Source organism: Arabidopsis thaliana, chromosome 5 (assembly GCF_000001735.4).
Source record: "Arabidopsis thaliana chromosome 5, partial sequence".
Taxonomy (NCBI): Eukaryota; Viridiplantae; Streptophyta; class Magnoliopsida; order Brassicales; family Brassicaceae; genus Arabidopsis; species Arabidopsis thaliana.
In genome coordinates, this window is record NC_003076.8 from 8,469,476 (window position 1) to 8,490,404 (window position 20,929).

At 38.0% G+C, this 20,929-nt stretch overlaps 1 protein-coding gene across 6 annotated transcripts; it reads right to left on the bottom strand.

Annotated features, from left to right (window-relative positions):
• Positions 1-235: 235 nt before the first annotated feature.
• On the bottom strand, positions 236-20,392 carry AT5G24740 (vacuolar protein sorting-associated protein, putative (DUF1162); the record flags this gene model as incomplete). 6 transcript variants are annotated; one of them, NM_001343894.1, is made up of 47 exons in its annotated part: positions 236-1,289; positions 1,422-1,491; positions 1,647-1,751; positions 1,835-1,945; positions 2,042-2,146; positions 2,258-2,404; positions 2,805-2,868; positions 2,965-3,303; positions 3,407-3,726; positions 3,804-3,983; positions 4,089-4,139; positions 4,937-5,020; positions 5,142-5,255; positions 5,641-5,914; positions 6,080-6,196; positions 6,279-7,008; positions 7,081-7,264; positions 7,376-7,807; positions 7,965-8,036; positions 8,124-8,690; positions 9,075-9,230; positions 9,316-9,444; positions 10,010-11,232; positions 11,350-12,902; positions 13,238-13,482; positions 13,637-13,753; positions 13,843-14,025; positions 14,120-14,222; positions 14,310-14,365; positions 14,566-14,667; positions 14,803-14,895; positions 15,103-15,253; positions 15,339-15,472; positions 15,558-15,770; positions 15,910-16,011; positions 16,990-17,053; positions 17,261-17,410; positions 17,547-17,626; positions 17,724-17,792; positions 18,233-18,440; positions 18,837-18,898; positions 19,201-19,269; positions 19,448-19,491; positions 19,572-19,665; positions 19,750-19,862; positions 19,944-20,021; positions 20,123-20,392. In NM_001343894.1, the coding sequence occupies 47 exons, from the start codon at positions 20,226-20,228 to the stop codon at positions 598-600; spliced, it is 10,455 nt and encodes a 3,484-aa protein (NP_001318641.1). In that variant the 3' UTR covers positions 236-597. The 6 variants fall into 6 exon arrangements, with proteins under 6 accessions (NP_001318641.1, NP_001331614.1, NP_001331612.1 ...); NM_001343896.1 differs by lacking the exon at positions 5,142-5,255; NM_001343895.1 differs by having other exon boundaries at positions 2,042-2,404.
• Between the last annotated feature and the right edge of the window lie 537 nt (positions 20,393-20,929).

The window sequence follows — 20,929 nt, forward strand, 5'->3', positions numbered from 1 at the left end:
AAGATCTTAACTTAATAAAGAACAATAAAATCAACGCCGCTTGTCTTCTTCAATGCGAGTGTAACCACATCGGACTTCCACGAGCTAAATATGATCTGCATCGACCTTCTCTCATTACGCTTGTGGCTATATCTCGTGCGATGAAACCTTAAATACGATCTTATCAAAATTCGGGAGAAACCAATGAATCCTATCAAGATAAGATAAATACGTGGCCAATCTAATGGGTCACTAATGGCTTCCATAGGAGCACCATAGTCGGACCAAATCTCAATATTATAGAAGTGTAGATCACATAGACTGTGTAGTACCCATAATATCCCTCTCAACTCCGCAGCAATACGATTTGATGTTGGTAAAAACATTTCTCCCGCATGAAAAACAGCATCACCATGATGATGCCACATATATGAGCATCATGATGATGCCTGACAATCCATGTACAATACACTTCGATTTATTACGCTTTTTTTTTAAAAAAAATTTTATAGCCAAAACATGTCAGACCATATATTCTAAAACTAGTTTCATAAAGCCACTTTTGTACACAAAGAAAATTAAAGAATTACTGTATTCTTATGTACGCAAGTCTCCGGTTTAAGTGATGTTACTTCGACTTAAAACAAATCGACTGTGCCAGCTCCGGCTTTTCCCAGTTTCAATAGTCGATAACAACACACTCAACAAGTCCTCTGCTTCTTCCTCCGATGGAAACTCTAAGTTAGTCTGAAGAAGCGGCTGTGCTGAAGGATTGTTCCATCGTTTTTTGGTCGGGCTGCTCTTCTTTTGCTGGTCCTGTCTCCAGTTCCATACACCATCTGAATTGCTTCCTATGATGCGGACTACTCCACCGCTGCAATCTGTATGTATTACACTCTCCAAACCGATTTCTCTTTCGATATTCCATACCAAATCTATTGGAACTCCGAGAAATCCCTGTTTTCTGAAATCTACCAAGCTCAGGCTGCTTAGAACCAATACCAGTCTCCCTGTGATTACAACGAAAGCTCCTTCTTGTTTCAGGGCTTTGCACTTCACCAGCTTCTCGCCCTTGAACTTCAGGGAATCTCCAACCTCCATAAGTACTGCTGTCCCGACCGCTTCTTCCCATGAGTAAGGCCTGAGAGGTTGTTCTCTACTCAGAGGCCTCGGAAGACGAAGCCTATGCCTTTGGGATCTTATGTTATGAATCCTGCTTCGGTTTCTTATACTCTGTGCGGTTTTTCCAGTTACCTCAAGGATACTAGCGGTTGGTCTGGCCACAAGTCCAGTAATCCCCATGGCCACTCCTGAACCATATATAGGCACCCAGTTAACATGCATAAAATTAGAAAGCCAGAAACAAAAGGACAGCGTGTACACGAACATCAAATGTCTTGAATGTCTATAGATGACTTGAGCGGTGGTTCTCGCTTAAATACCTGAGATAACGCCTGGAAGACCATGTTTCTCAGCTCCTCTTATTGGTGATTGAAGGAGACCAGTGAGTCCCTGTGATGAACATCGTGTCAGCTGGCATGCTTAAATTCTTTATGCAAGTTCAGAAGAATTTGACAGAAGTCACTGACTTCAAGTAACTTTCAAGACTAAGTGAACATCAAATCAGTATATAAGACATACTTCCAAAGAAAGTGCAAATAACATACCTCAAACACTTCACCTATAACTCCTTTGCTACGCGATCCTTCACCCAATTGCTGCTTCTCCATCCTTGCAACATCATGGTCATTGAATGTAAATGCAACAATACCCTGCAACGAATTGGTAATTCTGTAAATATTTCTTGAAGGAGGCGTCTACACCATAGATTTTTAAGCAAACAGATGCATCGTACCTTGTGTGCAGCTTTACTAAATTGAGTGGCAGCATCACTTAAAGCATAAATAGTGCTACTGAAGAGACTTGTGGTTCCGTGAGCCATTCCTTGAATAATTCCTGCTGGGCTCTGTTCAAGTAATCTAGGTTAGCATATAAGTTAAAAGTGACTAAACCAGACATTACATGAAAATGTTAAGCAACAAAAAGAGATTTTAATCATAACCTTTGAGATACTCCTGCTGGGAGCTGACAGGAAATCTTTAATTCCAAATGCAACATTCCTCGCAAACCCCATGGGATTTCCAATAACACCAGCAGAGCCGAAAACCTGTGTTATAGTACATTGCAGAAATACGTCCAGCAGGTATATAGGGAATAGTATGAGTGCTCTAGGAAATAAAAACACTAAGTGAAAAAGTGACATTTTACCAGTTCTTACCTTGTAAATCTCATGAAGAATTTGGCGGGTATAGTGCCCAACAAGGATCTCCTGAAATGATTCCCAACTAGTAATTTGATGAGCAATTGTCAATTGTTTGAGATGTATTCGAGCACCCTCGACATCGGCAAGAGCCATAAGACCTCTCTGAAATCGAACATAATGATTCAGTTAACCATATTAAATATAACATCCTTCAATTAAGAATTAACATGGCGTTATAAGAATAATGAATCAATATTATGTTATAATCCTTGGACCAGAAACGAGTTGGTTTGGGGTCACTAATCACTCCCAAAGTCATAAAAGCTCCTAATCATTGGTCAAAGAACACTAATCTGTTCCCTTCCTTCTATGTATAGTCTATCAGGTAATAGTACCGGAGTTGAAACAAAGAGAATATCGCAAAAAATTCAAAATGGGTATTTGGCCAAGAAAAGAAAGGAATCCTATTAAAAACCTAACGTCAAAAATCCTTTATGCATTTAATATAAACAAAAATAAAATTCTGCAATATATCTAAGGAAAGAAAAGTGAAGGTACATACATGGATAAGGGACTCTCCTGAAGTAAGAATGCCGTTCCTAAGCATCCAGGGAGCACTGCAGAAGCTGTCAATATTGTGACACACAAAGGACCCATGTGAATCTACATGTAGATAGGTTACCAAAAGTATAGTTATCCTGAAAGGACAATTTCTATCTCACCTTAAAGTAAACTGAATAGGGGCCAAGTCAAATGTTTCAACATAAATTTTCCTGCGTCTTCGAGCCAACAAGTGAATATGCTGCCAAGGAGCTCCTATTGGAACCACTATAGGCAGAGCTACAATGCTTCTCTGGTTTTTGTTAAATACAGGAATGTTTCTTGCATGTGGAGTATCTTCTGAACTTATATCCTTGGAACCAGTGTCATAAATCAGAGGACGTAGCGTTGGATCTGAGAGCGGCAGGAGTCTAGCCTGAGAATTGGGAAGCACTGCTTTTACGAACTCCAGTAAGGATAAAAGTGTTTGTAGCTCCAGCTCAAGTCCAAATTCACCAATCCTGCATTTATTTAAAGCAAACTGAGAATTGGGAACAAAATGTATATAATTATAATACAATGAACTGTGTGGATACTAAGGAGAATGTTGACCATTAATCATACCTAATATTTATGTACTCAAAAGAAACTAGTGAAACATCTTTTTTCCGCCACTTTGCTAGGTCAACGTAGACTACAGCATCACAGGAATTACCCCTAACTTGCTGAACAATTTCACTTAAAAGTATTGCTTTGTTGTTCTTCATTCCCCAATCAGGAGGAATGACTTCGTGGTCATGATTGAATGACAATATGACAGGATACGAAGAATTTTGAAGTGGGTTGTCTATCTGTAGTGAAGAGATCTGAAAGGAAAGCTTCTGCTGATCTACACTCTGACTTAACTCTAACACAACATTTGATGCACAAGCATAAACCAATTCCTGTGAGGAAGATTGGAGCGTTACAAAAATATTGGGATGTAATATAGACGTGCTTTAGATTTTCAGGGGATGTTTACCTGTGGATGAGAATTAACCAAAGATATACCAATGCTTGGCAGGACAAGCAAGAACGTTTCTGTGTAACGGATGATATTGTCAGTTTGAAGCTTTTTCTTTCCCTTCTCATGGAATCTGGAGTCAAATGTTTCCTTTATATCTTTTATGGCGTGATAACCTGAATCTACAACACTGAAAACCTGGAATGGGTAAAGACAAAAATGAACAAGTTACATCAGCAACATAGAGAGACGTAGTTGTCCTCAGAAAGTTAGCTAAGTTTTATGGTGTCAGAGAAATTATACCTTTGTAGCTCCTTCAGCACAGATAGATAGCAACAATGTCCTTTCAGGTTTCTGAAGCAGGTCAATTAAAACAAATAAGTAGATAAGAATACCTGAGACTCAGTGATAGAGTGGCTACAGAAAACTGAAACAAGGATAAATCACGTCCTCTAAGCGCACTTTTGCACTAATTATGTGGAACTCAAAAGAGAGTATCAAAAGAAGGAAAAAATGAATGAAATTGGTTGGTCTTATCAAATATATGCTTTGTTTTCATGTGATTAGCTGACATCTGTTTTCTTTCTTTAGAGTCAATTCAATATCAGTGTAACTTTCAGTGCCACCACTCATTCATTCGACTGATCCAATTTTACAAGGTCTAGCAACAGAAGATATTTACTTAGCCAGGATGATGATACTGATTTGAATTTCTGCATACATACAAAAAAACAAAGCATGCATTCATATTGTCCAGAGCTGCATGCAACTGGTTATTGTATATCATCCAGAGCTGCATGCAACTGGTTATTGTAAAGTTTAATCCACTCCATCTCATCATTTTAGCAGGCCCAGAAAGCCTATACTTGTTGAGTTCAAACTTAATTTGCAAAGGAAATTTGGAGATGCTCTACCTTAGGCTAAAAGATATGAGGATCTGACTCATTCAAATTCATGCGAATATTACCCCAAATTAGACTAACGAGAGATTGGCTAGTTTTTTTTTCCTTCTGTTCATAACCAATGCTTAAGAAAGCATGCTGGTAGGACATTCCAATATATAGATGGGTCTAGCATGTAGGAACCACTCAGTAAAAGCCATGATAACCACAAATAAATAATACATAACAAAGTTATTTGTGATATTATACCTCAGAGGTGGAGCGCAAGTGCACTGCAATAGGTTGTTTTGTTATCTCAAATGCATAAGAGCCTAGAACACGATCTCCGGGTACCTACATTCCTCATTAAGAGAAAAAATGTAAGACAAGGAAAAGAAGAGAACAGCAGCAAATAGAAATGTCAACAGATACAAAGGGCTGATTTGTCATTAAGCAGAAAATGTAATCACCATACCTCAATGGTCAAACGATGTGGATAACAGGGTTCATCCCAAGCATAAGGGCAAGATGTGTAAGGATGAACTATGGTATCAAAAGTTTCACATTTTTGTTGATAAACCCTAAGTCTCTATCACCCACAGAAAAAAAATCCATTTTCAGTTCCTTGTGGGAGCAAGTAAGGGTTTCAAAATCGACAAGATATCATACATTGGTGATTCTCAGAAAGCAAGTTTTCCAGTAAGAAAATGTTTTCACCAACAATTATACTTGGGTCCCAAAATTACATGCTACATTAAAGACAACTAGCATAGTTCCCTCGACGGATGCCAAAGAAAATCATGTACAATTTAGGCCTCATAGATATTGATTACTCAATTTAATTTTCCGAATGCTTTGAAGTATTCAGGCAATGCTACTTAAGTTGTAGAGTTGAACGACCTGTGAACTGACGGGAAAAATAACTAAAACTCTTTAGTTGGATATACAGAATCATCAATCATAACATTACTGACCTCATTTGAGAAATTATCAATCCTGTAAGGCATATAGCCCATGTCGTCATCTGATAATAGAATAAAGTTTGTCCCGACATGTCCATGAACACTCCCTACAATCTTTTCATCTCCGCTTGACATATTGGCATTCTGAACTTCCACCCGCACCATGTTGAAAGCTTTGTTAACATAGTTCCAAATCTTCAGTTGCGTATCCCCTAAATGATCTGGCAAGAAGCTGCCTGACCATTGCCATCCAGGCTCATTTAAACGGATTGAAACTAGCAGCTCCCTGGTTATATACAAGAGTAAGTGGCGTATAGGTAGAAACCTTTTGACTGTAAATTCTCTCAGTACAAAGGTAAGATAAATGTAGCAACAGTGGTGGTTTCAAAAAGAAAACCACTCCTTAATACCAAGAATGTGTTGTATATAAGACATAGATAAGTAAACGAACCTAGTAGTATCTGTCCATTGAAGCTGAGAATGCTGTCCAACAGCCAGATGAGAAACTAAATTGGTTCCCTTCTGCTTGTAACACAGGTTATGGCTGCATGAATTACAGATGATATATCTGCAACATGGGAATTTGTTTAGTGGATACTAGGGATAATGGTTCAGGAGAAAACAGAGTATTTGGTGAAACTGTCTATCACCTAGGTTGGAAAGTAATTGCTTGCGTTCTCCCTGCTAATGCACCACCAAGAATAGAACATGTAACAGATAATAAAGATGATTCACCAGGCGATGGTTGTGGGACAACTACATTTGTAGAACCACTGGGTGGAACGAGAGGAAATGGAGCAGACCACAGAGGGTATGGGCTACTTGAATTAACCCACCCTGGCAGGTCCCTTTTGACTCGGATCATGGTGTCACTGACTCTGGAAATAGGGCAAGGTGAATAAATGCATGCCTTTACTTTGCCAGACTCATCATTACCTTGGAAGCACACCTCTCTTAAACTTTTTGAAGAAAGGCTCCTCTTGCGAACAATTGCTGAGTCTTTTGGATATGCTGCAAAAGGGACTTGGCGAGTTGACTGAGTCGCATGCTTATCTATAAATCTCTCAGTACTGGAAGCAGTGTTGCTGCACTCCGATGAGGAAGGACTACAAGGAATGTCCTCCATTACAGCTTTATCTAGCAAATCTTTCTCAGAGGTCAAAATGCCAAGACCAACTTTTCGACTTTGAACAAAATGCTGCTCAATCAGGTTGTAGCAAGACGGTATTACGCTGTAAATCCCTTTAGTTTCATTGGTGCAGTCCGAAACAATCAGAGGAGTTCCAGTGCAGTTATACAGTAAAAATGGGACAAAGATTAATACTTCCCGAGCCCCACATGTTGCATCCATTGTTTTCTCACACGATACATAAACAGAACCTATAAGAAAATCAATATTAAAATTGTCTCAAAATGAGTAGCCAATTTTAAACATAAAGAGGTAAATCTTACCACCACCAACGTGTGAATCAAAGGAAATAGTTTCAATCTGAGAGAACTTCCCTCCACTGAACTTAGCCTCTGTGCTAAAAGTTTCTGAGCGTGAAAACTTTAAAGATGATGTTCTACAGCCATTTAATTTGAACTCAAGGACCAGGTCATGTGAAGGATCAATATGATGGAATGGCGTCTCCCCCTAAAAATAATACATTTTATTGTCACATAAATAATACCATATAAACCATATAAAAACATGATTTCAACTCTTATCTTCCAGAACGAAATTATTTGGAAATATCTCTCAGACCTCAGGAAGGGATGCAGTTTGAGTGATGCCACCACTTTCGATAGAAAGTGATATTGGATCTGGAAGACAGTTGCTCACAACAAATGGAGTGCTTAAAGTTACTTGATGAATGAATTGCTCTCTTGATTGGTCAAGATTGTGCAACTGCTGACCAAAATTTCCAGCTGACAAATCATTAATATGAAACGATGCCGGCAAGCTGGTGCTCTGAACAGATATGCAACACCGAAATGGTTCATGGCTAGGGTGACATGGATAACAAGCAAAAGATCGGCGAAATCCTATCCCGCTATCTTGAGAAAGAACTTTGGAGATGCTATGAGCTTCACTCCACAAATAAGAATCTCCGAGGGGACGCCACCGTAGCCGGCCAGATTTAGCCAAGTGTAGAGGCAGTGGAAATTCTTGACCAGGAAAAATAGGATCTAGGATCTGAAATAGAATGGCATAAGAATAATAAAAGATGGTGTTAAGATCAACCAGGTAAGGCAACTAGAAATGAAAAGAAACAAAGCTTAATTTTCTTAAGAAGCACATAAACAGTGTCTGGTACAGATAGAACAAACTGGCATATTAGAATTTCAATAACCTTTGGGGAGATGCCAAACGGAATATCAAAGCGAAGTTCCAATGGCATGGATGTGGAGTTCAAAATTATAACCTGAACAAAGGGAAAGGTCAAACGCAGAATCAACATTTATAAGAACAAAACCTCAACAAATATACATTATAATGACGTCATACATACAGTAGAGTATACTCGTATCAACTTGCTCTGCTGCTGCAATGAAACCTCGTACACAACAGGAACAACAAAGCTGCTTCCATAACCAGATTTACTTGCTTTCTCAACATTATCACTGGAGTTTGATGTTTTGGAAAAATCAACCTCAAAATAGGAAAGGCCAATTCGATCCATTGAATGAGGAGGAGAAGCAAAAGATGTTCCATCAAGTTGGACCTTCATATAATGATGTATGGCATCACCAGATTCACTGCTGGAACAACCAAATTGACTTCGACGTCTATCAGGAATAAGTAGTGTGTCACTATTATCGATATAAATGGGAACAGAGCAACCGGGTTGCACAAAGTTCTGAGCCACTGGAGCTGATATATTTAGCACATCTGAATCATGTCCTTGGAAAACTTGGTACCCCAACGGAAGAGAAGTTAAATTTTGAAGTACATATGGGGAATATCGTTCTGTCCTGGTACTGTTGGTGCAGTAAACTGACAATCCCTTATTATCAGGAATGGCATCTGTTTCCATCAATTCCAAAATGTTCAACATCTCAATTATCCTGAAAATGCACTTCAGCAGAGAAAAGACAAAATTAACATATATGGAACTGACGGTTTACAAATATTGAGTTTGCCAAACCATGCCCACAAAGACCATTGGGTAGAACTGACAACAAAAACTAGCTCAAGGGTTTTGGTGCCCTGAGGTTTTCTAAAGTTTTGATTTAGTTCCCTCCCATCTGATGTGAGATTATTTATATACCGTCTTATCAATTATACAAGTAGACAGAAAGTTGGAAGCTACTCATCCTTTCTGAAAACTAGTGGGAAATTTGATTATAGGATTTAGCACCAAAACCACAGTATTAAACCAAGCTGACCGAAACTAACCAATCCCTGCCATTATCAATTACTACAGAGGATTTTAACAGGGAAGAAATTATATCCTTCTTACCTCAAAAAGAGATTCTGTTAAGTTCAAATTGAGCTGATTTGATGATGCAACAATTACTTCAGTGAGCCCAGCATTGTTCAGCAAAGAATTTGCATCAAATTTTCGGGATAATTTGATATCAAAATTCCAGGGCTCAATAAAAGGCTCCCACAAGACCTTCAACATACATTTACAGGTGGTTATCAGCATACTACCAAAACAAAGATAAAAATGACAGCAGGATTCTGTTTCTGCCTCGTACCTTGTGCATATTATTATAATTCACTTCAAGATCACATGAAACCAAACTCTCCATATTTTTTTCGGCCAGATTAGCTTGCAGGAGAAAGTTTCTCATAAGAACTTCAAGAAGCATACCGCTACATCCCCACTGCATAAGAATAAAGAGACGAGAAGTCTTTAGAAGTAGCTCAAAAATTTCAAGATGACCAGTGGCATATATAGTGCAAAAGCTAATAGACAAGGAGCTCACAGACAATCAGGGAAGAATATATGTTCTAGACAAAAGAAAGCAGACCCTTGCAAAATTTTTAAAACCAACCAAAATTCACCCATCAAATCAAGCTCATCGGTGAAGAAAAATTAAACTCATCATCTCAAGCACTAATTACAAAGAAGAACCATTAAATTCATACATTAACTGATCACGAAGACAAACACACACAAGTACAAGGTATATGTTAATGAAGCACTTGATGAATGTAAAAGTGAGATCAATGGTGCAGTGTATACATAAAAAAATTACATTAGCATGTAGAAATCGAGCAAGAAAATAACATGTGAACTGCCAAACAAAGACATGGACTGGCACAACAGAAGTGGCAACACAATAACAGTGTATACACATAAGCAGCAGAAGTGAATAATTGTGAGGCCACTTCTGGGTGAAATAACATTGAGAGATATATTATTTAGTATATAAAGCATAAGCGTACCTTTCCATCTGATATAAGAAGAGACACATCTCTTATCTGGACTTTTATGCTCATGTTTCCTTCCGAATTTTGTGAAGATGGTGTCTCAGGTGCATCAAACGTAATTCCATGCCAAAAAGATAATACTTGATGAGATGCATGCATCTCTACTTTGTCAGACAGTATCCCCACATCTATGCTCATGATTTTGTTCTGATCCATCTGAATACTAGTTTCTACAAGTAGTTGTGCCGCCCCAAATAGAGAGCAAGACCTGACAGTGTCAACCCCAGATATTGCAAGAATCCCATTGAGCTTTTCAATCTTATAGCTCAGTTTGACATCTCTCCCAAGAATAGAGAGTTCGCCACTTCTACTACACGCTGTAACAGAAACATATTTACAGTAATTCCCTTTAAAACAATTTGTGTGCTCTTCCTCAGATATCTCATGAACATCAGTTGCCATGAACCCTGGAAATTCTGTATGGCTTGTGCAAAGAGGAATATGGATTTTGACACCAATATTCTCTGATCTTGCGGCAAATGACATTACCTCACTAGAGTTCTCTGATACCTCAGTTTGCAGAACATTCAAAACCCGATCAGTATTGTCACAAATAGTCCTTACCACTCCAATAGATTCATCCATATCCAATTTTGAACCTTTTGAGAAAAAACGGTCTTCACTACTGTCTTCCAGTTTCTGGGAATAAGATTTCAGAAGTTCAATAACTTCAATCCAATCAAAAAAGTGTAACCAGATGTCTAGGGATGGAAGAGAAAAACAGAGATCGTATTCATTTTCAGCCTGCTCCGTAAATCTGACTCTCAGTGCAGAAGGATCCCCATCTGCATTGATGCATCTAGCTAACATGACTGAGCTCAGTAATGAATAAAGCCCGATTTTGAAAAACTGAACATCCAAGCTCATAGGGAAATTATTTTTAAGTTCTCCAGAGCAAACAAATTTCATATCAGCTTGGAGCACTGGTTCGGATAGCAGTGTTCCAGGAGCTTTCCTTAACCGATGCAGTTTTGACGTCAAAAGATTGACAAAAATTCTGAATTTTATAAAGCTTGTGGAAGGTTCCAGGGGTGCAACTGACAACTCTTGCTTTAGGCGCATCTTCGTATGAAGAAACTGAGGAACATCAGACACGAAAAGTTTTGATTCCTCATCGACTAAAGAAAGCTGATCAACCACATCAAGAAATGCCTTAAACCCATCCAAGGCATCTGAATCTACAAAGAAAAAGAAAAAAGATAACACATGTAAGCATTACTTGAAATACATGATCACTATAGAAAAACAAAGAGCGCTGAGGAGCAGAAATTAACATTGAGGGAAACACCACCTACCATCGACAACAATTTCACAAACGTCAACCCTTGACATAACACATGCCAATTCCGTTAACGGATTGTGATCACAAGGGAATCTAATCCAAGTATCAGCAATAATGCTAGCAGCCAGAGTGATACTTCTGCACACGGCGTTCTTCTTGAATGTTGATATGTCACTCTCAGAAAGCAGCAATGATACTGATAAGTCCCGCCCAAATATGTTTAAACAGTCGGCTCGCCCTAGTACTTGATTAAGTGGAATAACACATTCCTGTGGTATGTGCTGCACCACATTGCTCAACGCACACTCTGGAATAAAGCTAATATATAACTGCTGAATGTCAACTTTCAGTTGCCGGCGGTCATCACCTTCCACAGGAAGAACAATAGAGGAGTCCAGTATCTCAATTTTATAACTAATGGCAAACTCAGAATGAGCCTTGGTCAACTCAGTAGCTTGTGGCAATGACTGCAGGCCAGACTTTGAAGTCCAGTCAGAAAGAGAGAAATAGCCAATTATAATGGCTAGATATTCCGGCGGTAAAATGCAGTATGTGTGTTGAATACCTATGCTCACTTCAAGTTGAGAACCAGAAGGCTCCAAACCCCTCTTCCTTACACGTAGGTTCAAGACCTGTGAGACATCTGTTGATGATTGTTTCCAAAGAAACCCGCCAGAATAGTTGGTGAACAAAGATGACACCAGCATCAAGTCTTCAGCAGAGGCAACCAAATCGAGAAGATCATCTGAAATGTTAAGAAAGTATCTGGATACTGGCAGTATAATAGTTCCAAAAACACTTGAAGAATCATGAAAATGTACATTGGTGTTGAAGACATGCATATCAACTGTAAAGTGATTGGTCTGACCAAGATCCCTGGAGGACGCAAGCCCATTCAGAGGGCAATCACGTTTAAGTTGAAAAGTACAGCTGTTACATTCGCAGTTCAAACCTATTTGTGCCCCATCCTTTCTATTCTTTAATATAAATAACTTCCTCCAGTCAGAAGTCGAATAACACAGAGAACTTTCTAGGCTATGAAGAGAACCCGAATTGTTAATGGTTACAAATGGAAATTTGTCAAGAGGAATGCAGCCACAAGATCTACTTTCAGTGAAGTTTGAGAATCCAAACCTTTCAAAATCAAACTGAGGTATTTCTGTTGGAGCAATGGTATCTGTAGCAAGGCTAGATGGATTTGTATAGCTAGACGAGATCTTATAGGAAGCTATCTTATCCAAAAAATTTGTCAGCAAACCAAATATGTATGGGTAGCAATGGAGCTCGGCGCTCCTCCAATAGACTGTATACTTGTGAAAAATAAAACTTTTACTTTGAGAAACCTTGCAATTTAAGCTGATAGCAGCTTCAGGAGTTGTTCTGTAGTCAATAATGTTGGTTTCATCGCTAGTATGAGCATCCATCCCATGTCCATGGGAAGACGATTTGAGTAGATTTCCAGATGAACATAAAATATGACTGTCAGCTGCATCTTTAGAGGAGCAAGCTGTTATTTCCAATGTTTTCGCACGGACTGACCACTCTTCAAATATAGCACGTGAATACCTGAAAATGACGATTGTACAAGGGAACTTGTCAGGAACCTCCAGTGATACAATATTTAACAAAGAACCAATAGAAAAAGAATTGGATGGACTTGGTTTTGACAATGCATCATTAGATGAGTTATAGTAGTGATCGTAAGACCAAATATGTGTGATAAGAAGCATGTGAACATATCAACTGCTTGGCAAAATAAGCAGACATCATCATGGTAAATACAAATATACAACAACAAAAATGCTAAATTCATGCTCGTTTAATTGCTAAAGGTTAACTTTCCACTGATACTGTATAAAGACACAAAATGGGCTCCTTTTACCGTTGCAACAATTACCTACCAGAGATCAAGCTGCTGTATAGAAAGAACAAGCACTGTGCTATTTTCTCCTTTATTTTCGAGATTGACGTGCAACCTTAAAAATGCCAAGTCGGTTTTGATGGTGAAGTGAAAGATGGGAGCAGGGGAAGGTGGAGGATTTCGAGTTCCATGATCCTGAATATCAAGATATTCAATCACAGACATGACTCCTTTAAATATTGACGGAGAGAAATGGACATTGAACATAGGCAGAGTAGCTTCAACCTGAAAATGAATGGAATGGCAAAAACATCAATACCAAAATGTGGTCGATGCCACTATTAAAGTACAAGCATTTAGTACCAAGGAATAAGTAAGTTTATCATTCCCTCAGCTAAACTAGATATGGCCACCTCAACCCTGAGATAAATTTTAATACCTCCAACTGCTTCAAAATCGACTCCTCCGGAATTATACAAGACGCAAACTTGATAAGTAAAGATGATTTCTCCACAAGGGGAAGTTCTTGGAAAGGATGAATCTTCATGAGCTTCATCTGCAGAAGACGCACATGTAAGAAAATATATGATTGCTTACACAGCTTCAATCAAAAAGAATAAGAAAATTAACATAAACATATCTTACCTCAAGGTTACAGATTTTGATATCAAAATGGTCGTAGAGATCTTTGACTTGAAAAGCATCCAAAGCTTCAACGGAACTTTGTAAGCTATTGACCACATGGTCCACATCAGACTGCAATCTTGGAATTTGGCTAAGAGCATCTGTGCTACTAGATGTGATAGAAAGAGATTCCAATACCAGAACCTGTACACGAGAATGCATAGGAGGATAAAATAAATACTGAGAAGGATACAAATAAGAAAACACAGACACTCGTATGTTTACATAAGCGAAATACCAGATTATAGCTTTCTGATTCAACCAATCGTCCAGGGAAACTTAAGGTAAGATCTTTTATGTCCAGATCCCACTTAACTTTATTTCGGCTTGATAAGAGGTATCTATGAAACAAACCACAACACAAATACGTATCACAATCAATTAGGATATGAATATATGCCTAACATTTCGATAGATGAAACACTTACTCAGCTTTCGCTGCCAATCGCGTTTCACTTTCAAGGCCATTGAGTGATGATAAAATCTGAGCCACAAAAGAGAATTGTTGTTATTGGGTTCCTTTGTCAATTCATAAATTCAATCTATAGAATTCATAAGTCCAGTACAATCACAGAGACAAACTGACATTATATTCTATGTATAACCACACTTGCTTCAAACTTGTTTTTCAAACTAATTATTTCAGAACAGACATTACGAGCATATGGTAAAATAAGAGCTCACCCTTTCATGTTGGAGTTTGAAGTATCTTGAACCCGAGAAAAAATTACTGACAGCTAGAATGAAGCCTCCATCATAAGCGGCTTCAAGTGGTTGAAGGGTGGCCTACAGAAACAAGATGCAAAAATCTATAACAAAGTCAATCCTTATAGTTAACTATGAACAAAAGACCAAGACTCCTGAGAGGAGCAAGCATAGTGTTTGTTCACATAACTCTGATGCAAGGTGCAGTTAGTTCACCTTTAATGACAATGCAACATCATGATCTTTAGACAACTCCAACCGCGCTCCATATGAGGGTTTCGTTTCTAGTGTATCACTCTGAGAACAGACCTGCATGAAACAATTAAATTATTCGTTTCCTGAAAACATTATGAAAAGCGCTAAATTCGATTTTAATAACACAGACTACGGAGCATAAGTTACACCTAGATTGTTCATACCACCTTACTAAGCACTAGTCTAATATTGTTCATGATTTTAGATATTAGCAATTATTAACAATATGGCATAGGTGTAACACAATATTAGGACACAAACCCTTTTCATGGTTAAAATTTCTTTCCCATTGTGAGGATAGACCAGCCTTCCAGAAATAACAGATAAAATCATGGCTGTAGAATCTTTCCAAGACTTGCATTCAACAATCACCCCCAAAATGTCCAACTCTGTAATAACTTGAGAAGAACTTCTGTGGAATAAATAAGATAACGAAGAATGAAAATACAAACTAGTTAAGGCAGAGGCCATGAGATAACTGAGAAATTGTAACTTACCCACTTATATGTTGCAAAGTAGCAGAAAATTTGCGTACGTTGAGTCGAATGGAGCACGTACAGATCTTACCAGTTGCACTTGTATTTCTAGGAGATGAAGAAAGAGGGTAAAACTTTGTTGCCTTGTGTATATCCTGCAGTGGATGAACAGTTACTAGGATGTTTCGAAGAATTCTAGAATTCTGAAACTCTACTGCTATTAATTAGTACTTAAAATACCTTGACAACTTCATCAGAAACAACACCAGAAAACTGACTTGAATCCTCTGTGCCTCCGGCACCAAGCATTCCCCGTGACAACCAGTTCAACCACCCACGCGACTTATTTAATGTAGGATCGTCACTCGGTTCCTTTTCAGGGGCACTCTGTTCCTTTTCGGATCTAGTGGCACCAGTCGCTCCCATGTTTACTGTCAATTCTGAGCAAGCTTCCTGCATAGTAAGATCCAAGGTAAAAGGACAGATAAGAAATTGCCATTGCTAGGGCATCAACTTATGGCAGATATCTGAACAGACTTTGGTATCACAGCCAAAGTATAAATTGCTACAACAGCAACCTAATTTACCATACCTGCATCTCACCTTCCGCTGCAGACCTATAACTTAAGATATCATCAATATCAGACTTCTTCTCCAATTCTTCCAAACCCAAACGGATGGACTTATCGATTGACTGTAGCCAGAAGCATATAGCACAGACATATTAGTAGAGAAGCCACATGACAAGAACAACTCAGGTTTGAAAATGCTATAGAAGAAATATATATAATACACCAATTCATTTGAATGTTATGAAGGTTACGCGCATTAGTTGAACAAAATATGTACAAATATGTCGACCGTAAAGCATCTTAGCAACATATATATGATGGAGACTATGGCTAAGCAACAAAAAGTTTAGGGACGAGAACATATGTATTTCTTTCAGTCAGCGATTTCAGAACAACTACATTTTTACGATGATAACCTCCTATAGAGTACTTTATTGATGTTAGAAGAAGAGAAATGTTTCTTCAATTTCCATATTTTTTGAAATGTATGATGACGCTTAGACCAAGTATTCTACAATTTCTACCTCTGATTTCAATATTCCAACAATTTTAAAAGTTCCCTACACTGCTACAGCTACCTATGAAATAAAACAGAATAAACCGTGCTTCTTTAGAGGGAAGCAAGCGCGCCAAGCTAAGAAAAATTCACTACCCGTCTACCTTTTGCATACATACGGAAGCACGTGCTAAGATATAAGATTTTAAAATAATGGCAGCCCGTATTTAAATATGCTTCTAAATCATCTTCTAGTTAATTACGCATTCTTAGAACACAACCAGATGATTAATCACCTCATAATATGCTCCCTGATAGACTTATATGATGTGAAATGTGCTTCTAAACCATCTCCTTACCACTATCCATTCATTTACATTTTGCAGTAGTAGGACAAAACACATCGAAATGAAAAACCACCTCATGAGATGCTCCCTAGTTATGTAAAATCACCTAAAACTAATAAGGCTTCCTATATCTACATAGAATCCAACAGGCTGGGTTAGGCAAGTTCATGCAGTTAAACAAATAGGAGGACACATTGCAACATAATGAACAAACCCTGACACTTCTAATCAGGTAAGGAGGAAAATAAGATCCTTGCCTGTTCTCTGAGAAGGAGATCTAGCTTTATCTTGTAGAAGTTGATATACCTCCTGCGGATTCTCCTGTATTTTTTCGCCGAAACAAAAATCTAAAAGTGAGCAGACCGCTTGAATACATTCCAGGAGTATTTGTCTACTTATGCCATGAAACAGTAAGTTATTTGCGTGGAAGTAAAGTATGCAGAAGTTTTACGAGAAATCAAAATTGTAATAGCTATTAAGCATCATCTAATTAAAAGAAAAGAAATGATGTAAGCAACGTAAACTTACATTCGCTGTTCAAGAAATCTCCATGAAGTTTTCCACAGTTTCTTCCGTACATCAGATAAAACTGAATTTTGGGCATAGTGCCACCAAAGTTTCTGCCATCCAGGTGGTTTCCTCGATAAAGAAGTGGAGCAGGGACGATACCGCCCATACCTATACCATTTAAAAGGTTCTTTAATCAGTAGTTCTTCAAAAAAACGTTCTGTAGTATCCAATAATAGAGCTAAATCTCAGGAGGAAAAAAAGTTTGAATTGAGGAAAAATTATCGCTACCCTAATGAAAGCTTACCTCTCACGCAACTGGCTGGTTTGCAAATAATCTAACAGAATAAGAATCTGCTGCAATTGAAATTCATTCAGAGTCACCACCTAAAACGCATCAGTGCCAATTGGAAGTTAGAGTGAGTCATGAAATGGTAAATAAATCTGAGCTCTGAACCTAGTTTAGCAATTTCTGAGAACTAACCACATCAGTCAACTCAGCGCTGATAGAATACTGAGGAAGATCGTCATAAAGCTCTCCAGATCGATTGACCTATGCAAAGAAGTATATCAGGCAAAATGAAGAATGCCTATTTACATACAGCACAAAAATGCACTCAAGCAATAGCTGATGCATAGACCAATTTACTTTCTGTATAAATATTGTATCATTGATCAGATAGCTGTAAAAATCTTTCACCAAACACAATGTCCATATGGAGCTGATGGTGACATATAAACGAATTGGCAAAAATGTTATGCAAATCCTTTCTGATAACATTGATTGATTAATATGTCATCAAAATTTCGTAGGCCATCAGGTAAATCAAGACTCAGTACGGCAGATATAACATATAAATGTGTACATCTCATTTTTAACATAACCCTAAAGCAAGAGCAAGGATGTAGCACCTTGAAGCAGCAACAAAGATTAGATGATAACAAAAGATGTTAAGAGACAGCAAACCAATGACGCTGTTTTAGATCCATTACCAATAGCGTTACAGAAACATGGACTGGCTTCAGTAAATAACCAAATCTATTGCTTTGCAATCTTGACTGGCACCAATTGTCAAAACCTATTTTTTCATTAACACTTGGAAAGTCCATGTTTCCCTCATACATGTCACAATATATTTCCAAACCTTCAACCTCCACAAGTATATTCACTTGCCCCCCTCTCACCCTACCAACTGATGGCCTGATATTCAACAGAGACATCATGTCAAATATTTCAGGAAGCACATATATCCACCACAGGTCTTGTCTTATCAACAATAATTTAGCTTATGGAAAAAACAGGTTTAAGGAGATTTTACAGTAAGAAAAGAGACAGTTGGAAGAAAGTTATAATGGGGTATCGCCAAACCAATAGAATAAAGCAAAGCTACAAGGAATCAAATACGAAACTAGAATATATATTAAGTGACATAGAAGAAACAAGGCAACTGGAAAGAAATTAATGCGGGGTCTGCTCTCTGCTGTCTCACAATGTAATTCAAAGAACATATCCTTGCCATATATAAAGCAAAGCTCGGAATCAAACACAAAGTGGAGTACATTTAAAAGTGCAAGAGAAGGTGCATAAAGAGATTACCCAACTGAGTTTTGTTTAGTAACTGTCAAGCTTGAAAACCGCAATCCTAATACAACTTGCCCCTGTGACAGCAGTTTAGAGTAAAAACATATGAAAGTGGGAAAGTAGACAACACCAAACGATTATTCAAGTTATATTCTAGTGAATCACAAGAAAGACTGATAGTAGTTTAGCATCACAATGCTCAAATATATTTGACTCTATCTAGATACATATCCTCCATGATAAATGCTATGCTCTCACAAACAAACCAATACTACGATATGATCGATGTATATAAGTTTCAACAATATCAATGGGAGGATAACAAAATACAAGCCTATATTCTAGCAAACTAATTAAACTGAACAAGCAAGAGACTTACCGATTCAGGTTGTGCATCTGAGTATAAGATGTGAAAATTTTTGATGGACACTTGAACGCTATCAAGAATCTAAGCCAAGAAAGAAGGAACGTTAACATAGTAGAAAAAAATAAAATAAATAAGATTGATAACCTCATCCAAAATCAGGAAGATCTACTAAAAACCAGTAACAGATCAATCATAATATGAAAAATGTAAGATGATTAACTAGAGGTAGCAAAAGGAGGATTGCGGAACGTAATGTTACCTTGGCAGTAATATATGACATATAAGAATTTCCGCCTGGATTGTCTGGGAAAAAAAATGAAGGAACTCAACAAATTTTGTATAGGAAAGATAAATTTTGTAGGACAAGAAGTATATTTGCTCACCGAAGACACGCCTGGACAATTTTGCCAGTTCTGCAGAAGCAAGTTTAGCTTTCTTACCAGCAAACTCTCTTTTCTCAACGACATCTGAACTCCACTGCAATGACCAAGCAATATACATATATGGTTTTAGAGGCAAACACTTTCATGTAGAAAAGGGCTACTAAACAAGAGTAATCACCTCTTGATCATTGCGTTGCGATGCACATATAAAGACATCTTCAATCATAATGGTTACAGGATCCCTATGAAGTTTCTTCCATGGAATTTTAATGCTCAATTTCCCAACACGGCCTATATAAACAATAAACGATTTGATCCCGAGAAAACGAAAAAAAGCTGACAGAATCGAAACTTCAATCCACTAACTATCACCTTGCTTGAGAGCAATTGGAAGCTGCAAATACTCAAACGCCTCAGGATTCAATTCCACGTTCTCCAATAAGACTTCTCCTGCAGTTAGAAGCAAGAAATTGTGCGTAAATCATCAAATACAGTGGGAGATTGTGGTGTTCGTTGAAACGGAAAATGGAAAGAGAAGACGGTGAAAATACCATTCCAGAGTGAGATCTTGAGCTGGTCTTTCTGGATGTCTTTAATGTAACGACCTAAGTACCCTAACAACAGGTTCACAAATCCTTGCACATATCCTTCAAGCATCTTTCAATCGCTATTTCATAATCCGGTGATTCAAAACGCGATAACGAATTTTACTCCGTCGGGAGAAGAAGGAAAGAGACGGTGGTCGGAGAAGTGTAAACGAGTCGAGGAATATCGTAGGGTTTTTCTTTCCCGTCGACGAAACAAAGACTTGTCTTCTTTCTTCTTCACAATCACAAGACGAATATTTCTTTCGGTTTCGTACCTTTCAAACCGAACCGGGTCAGACCAAAATTTCCCAATTTTTGCAAATTTGATTACGCTAACCGGCTAATACGCTAATTGGCTCTTATTTAAGGGATTTGAAACTCGCAAATTTTTGGGACTCATGGCTTCGATGTTTGAGGCTCTTGTAGAAGTTTCGGGTTGATTGTGGGTTGATGGGATTGCACTCATGGCTTCGCCATGTCACACGTTAAATGTAAAGGTTAATGGGGATGATGGTTAAGCGAGAGATTCAGTTTTTCTCTTCTTAGTATTTTATTTTGTATTGGAATTTCTCTTACTATTAGTTCCTTGTTAGTTTGATCTGTTTCTTTCCAGTTTGCTAAGATCGTTTAAAAACTTAGTTATGTGGGTATGTTTTACCCATTTTTGTGTGTCTTTTGTTTGTAATTCTCTTTAGGCTTCTCGTAAACTCTCGGGTTTGAGTCTCCCGCTAAACTTTCAGGCTTGTACTAGTTTGTAATGGCTCTATATGA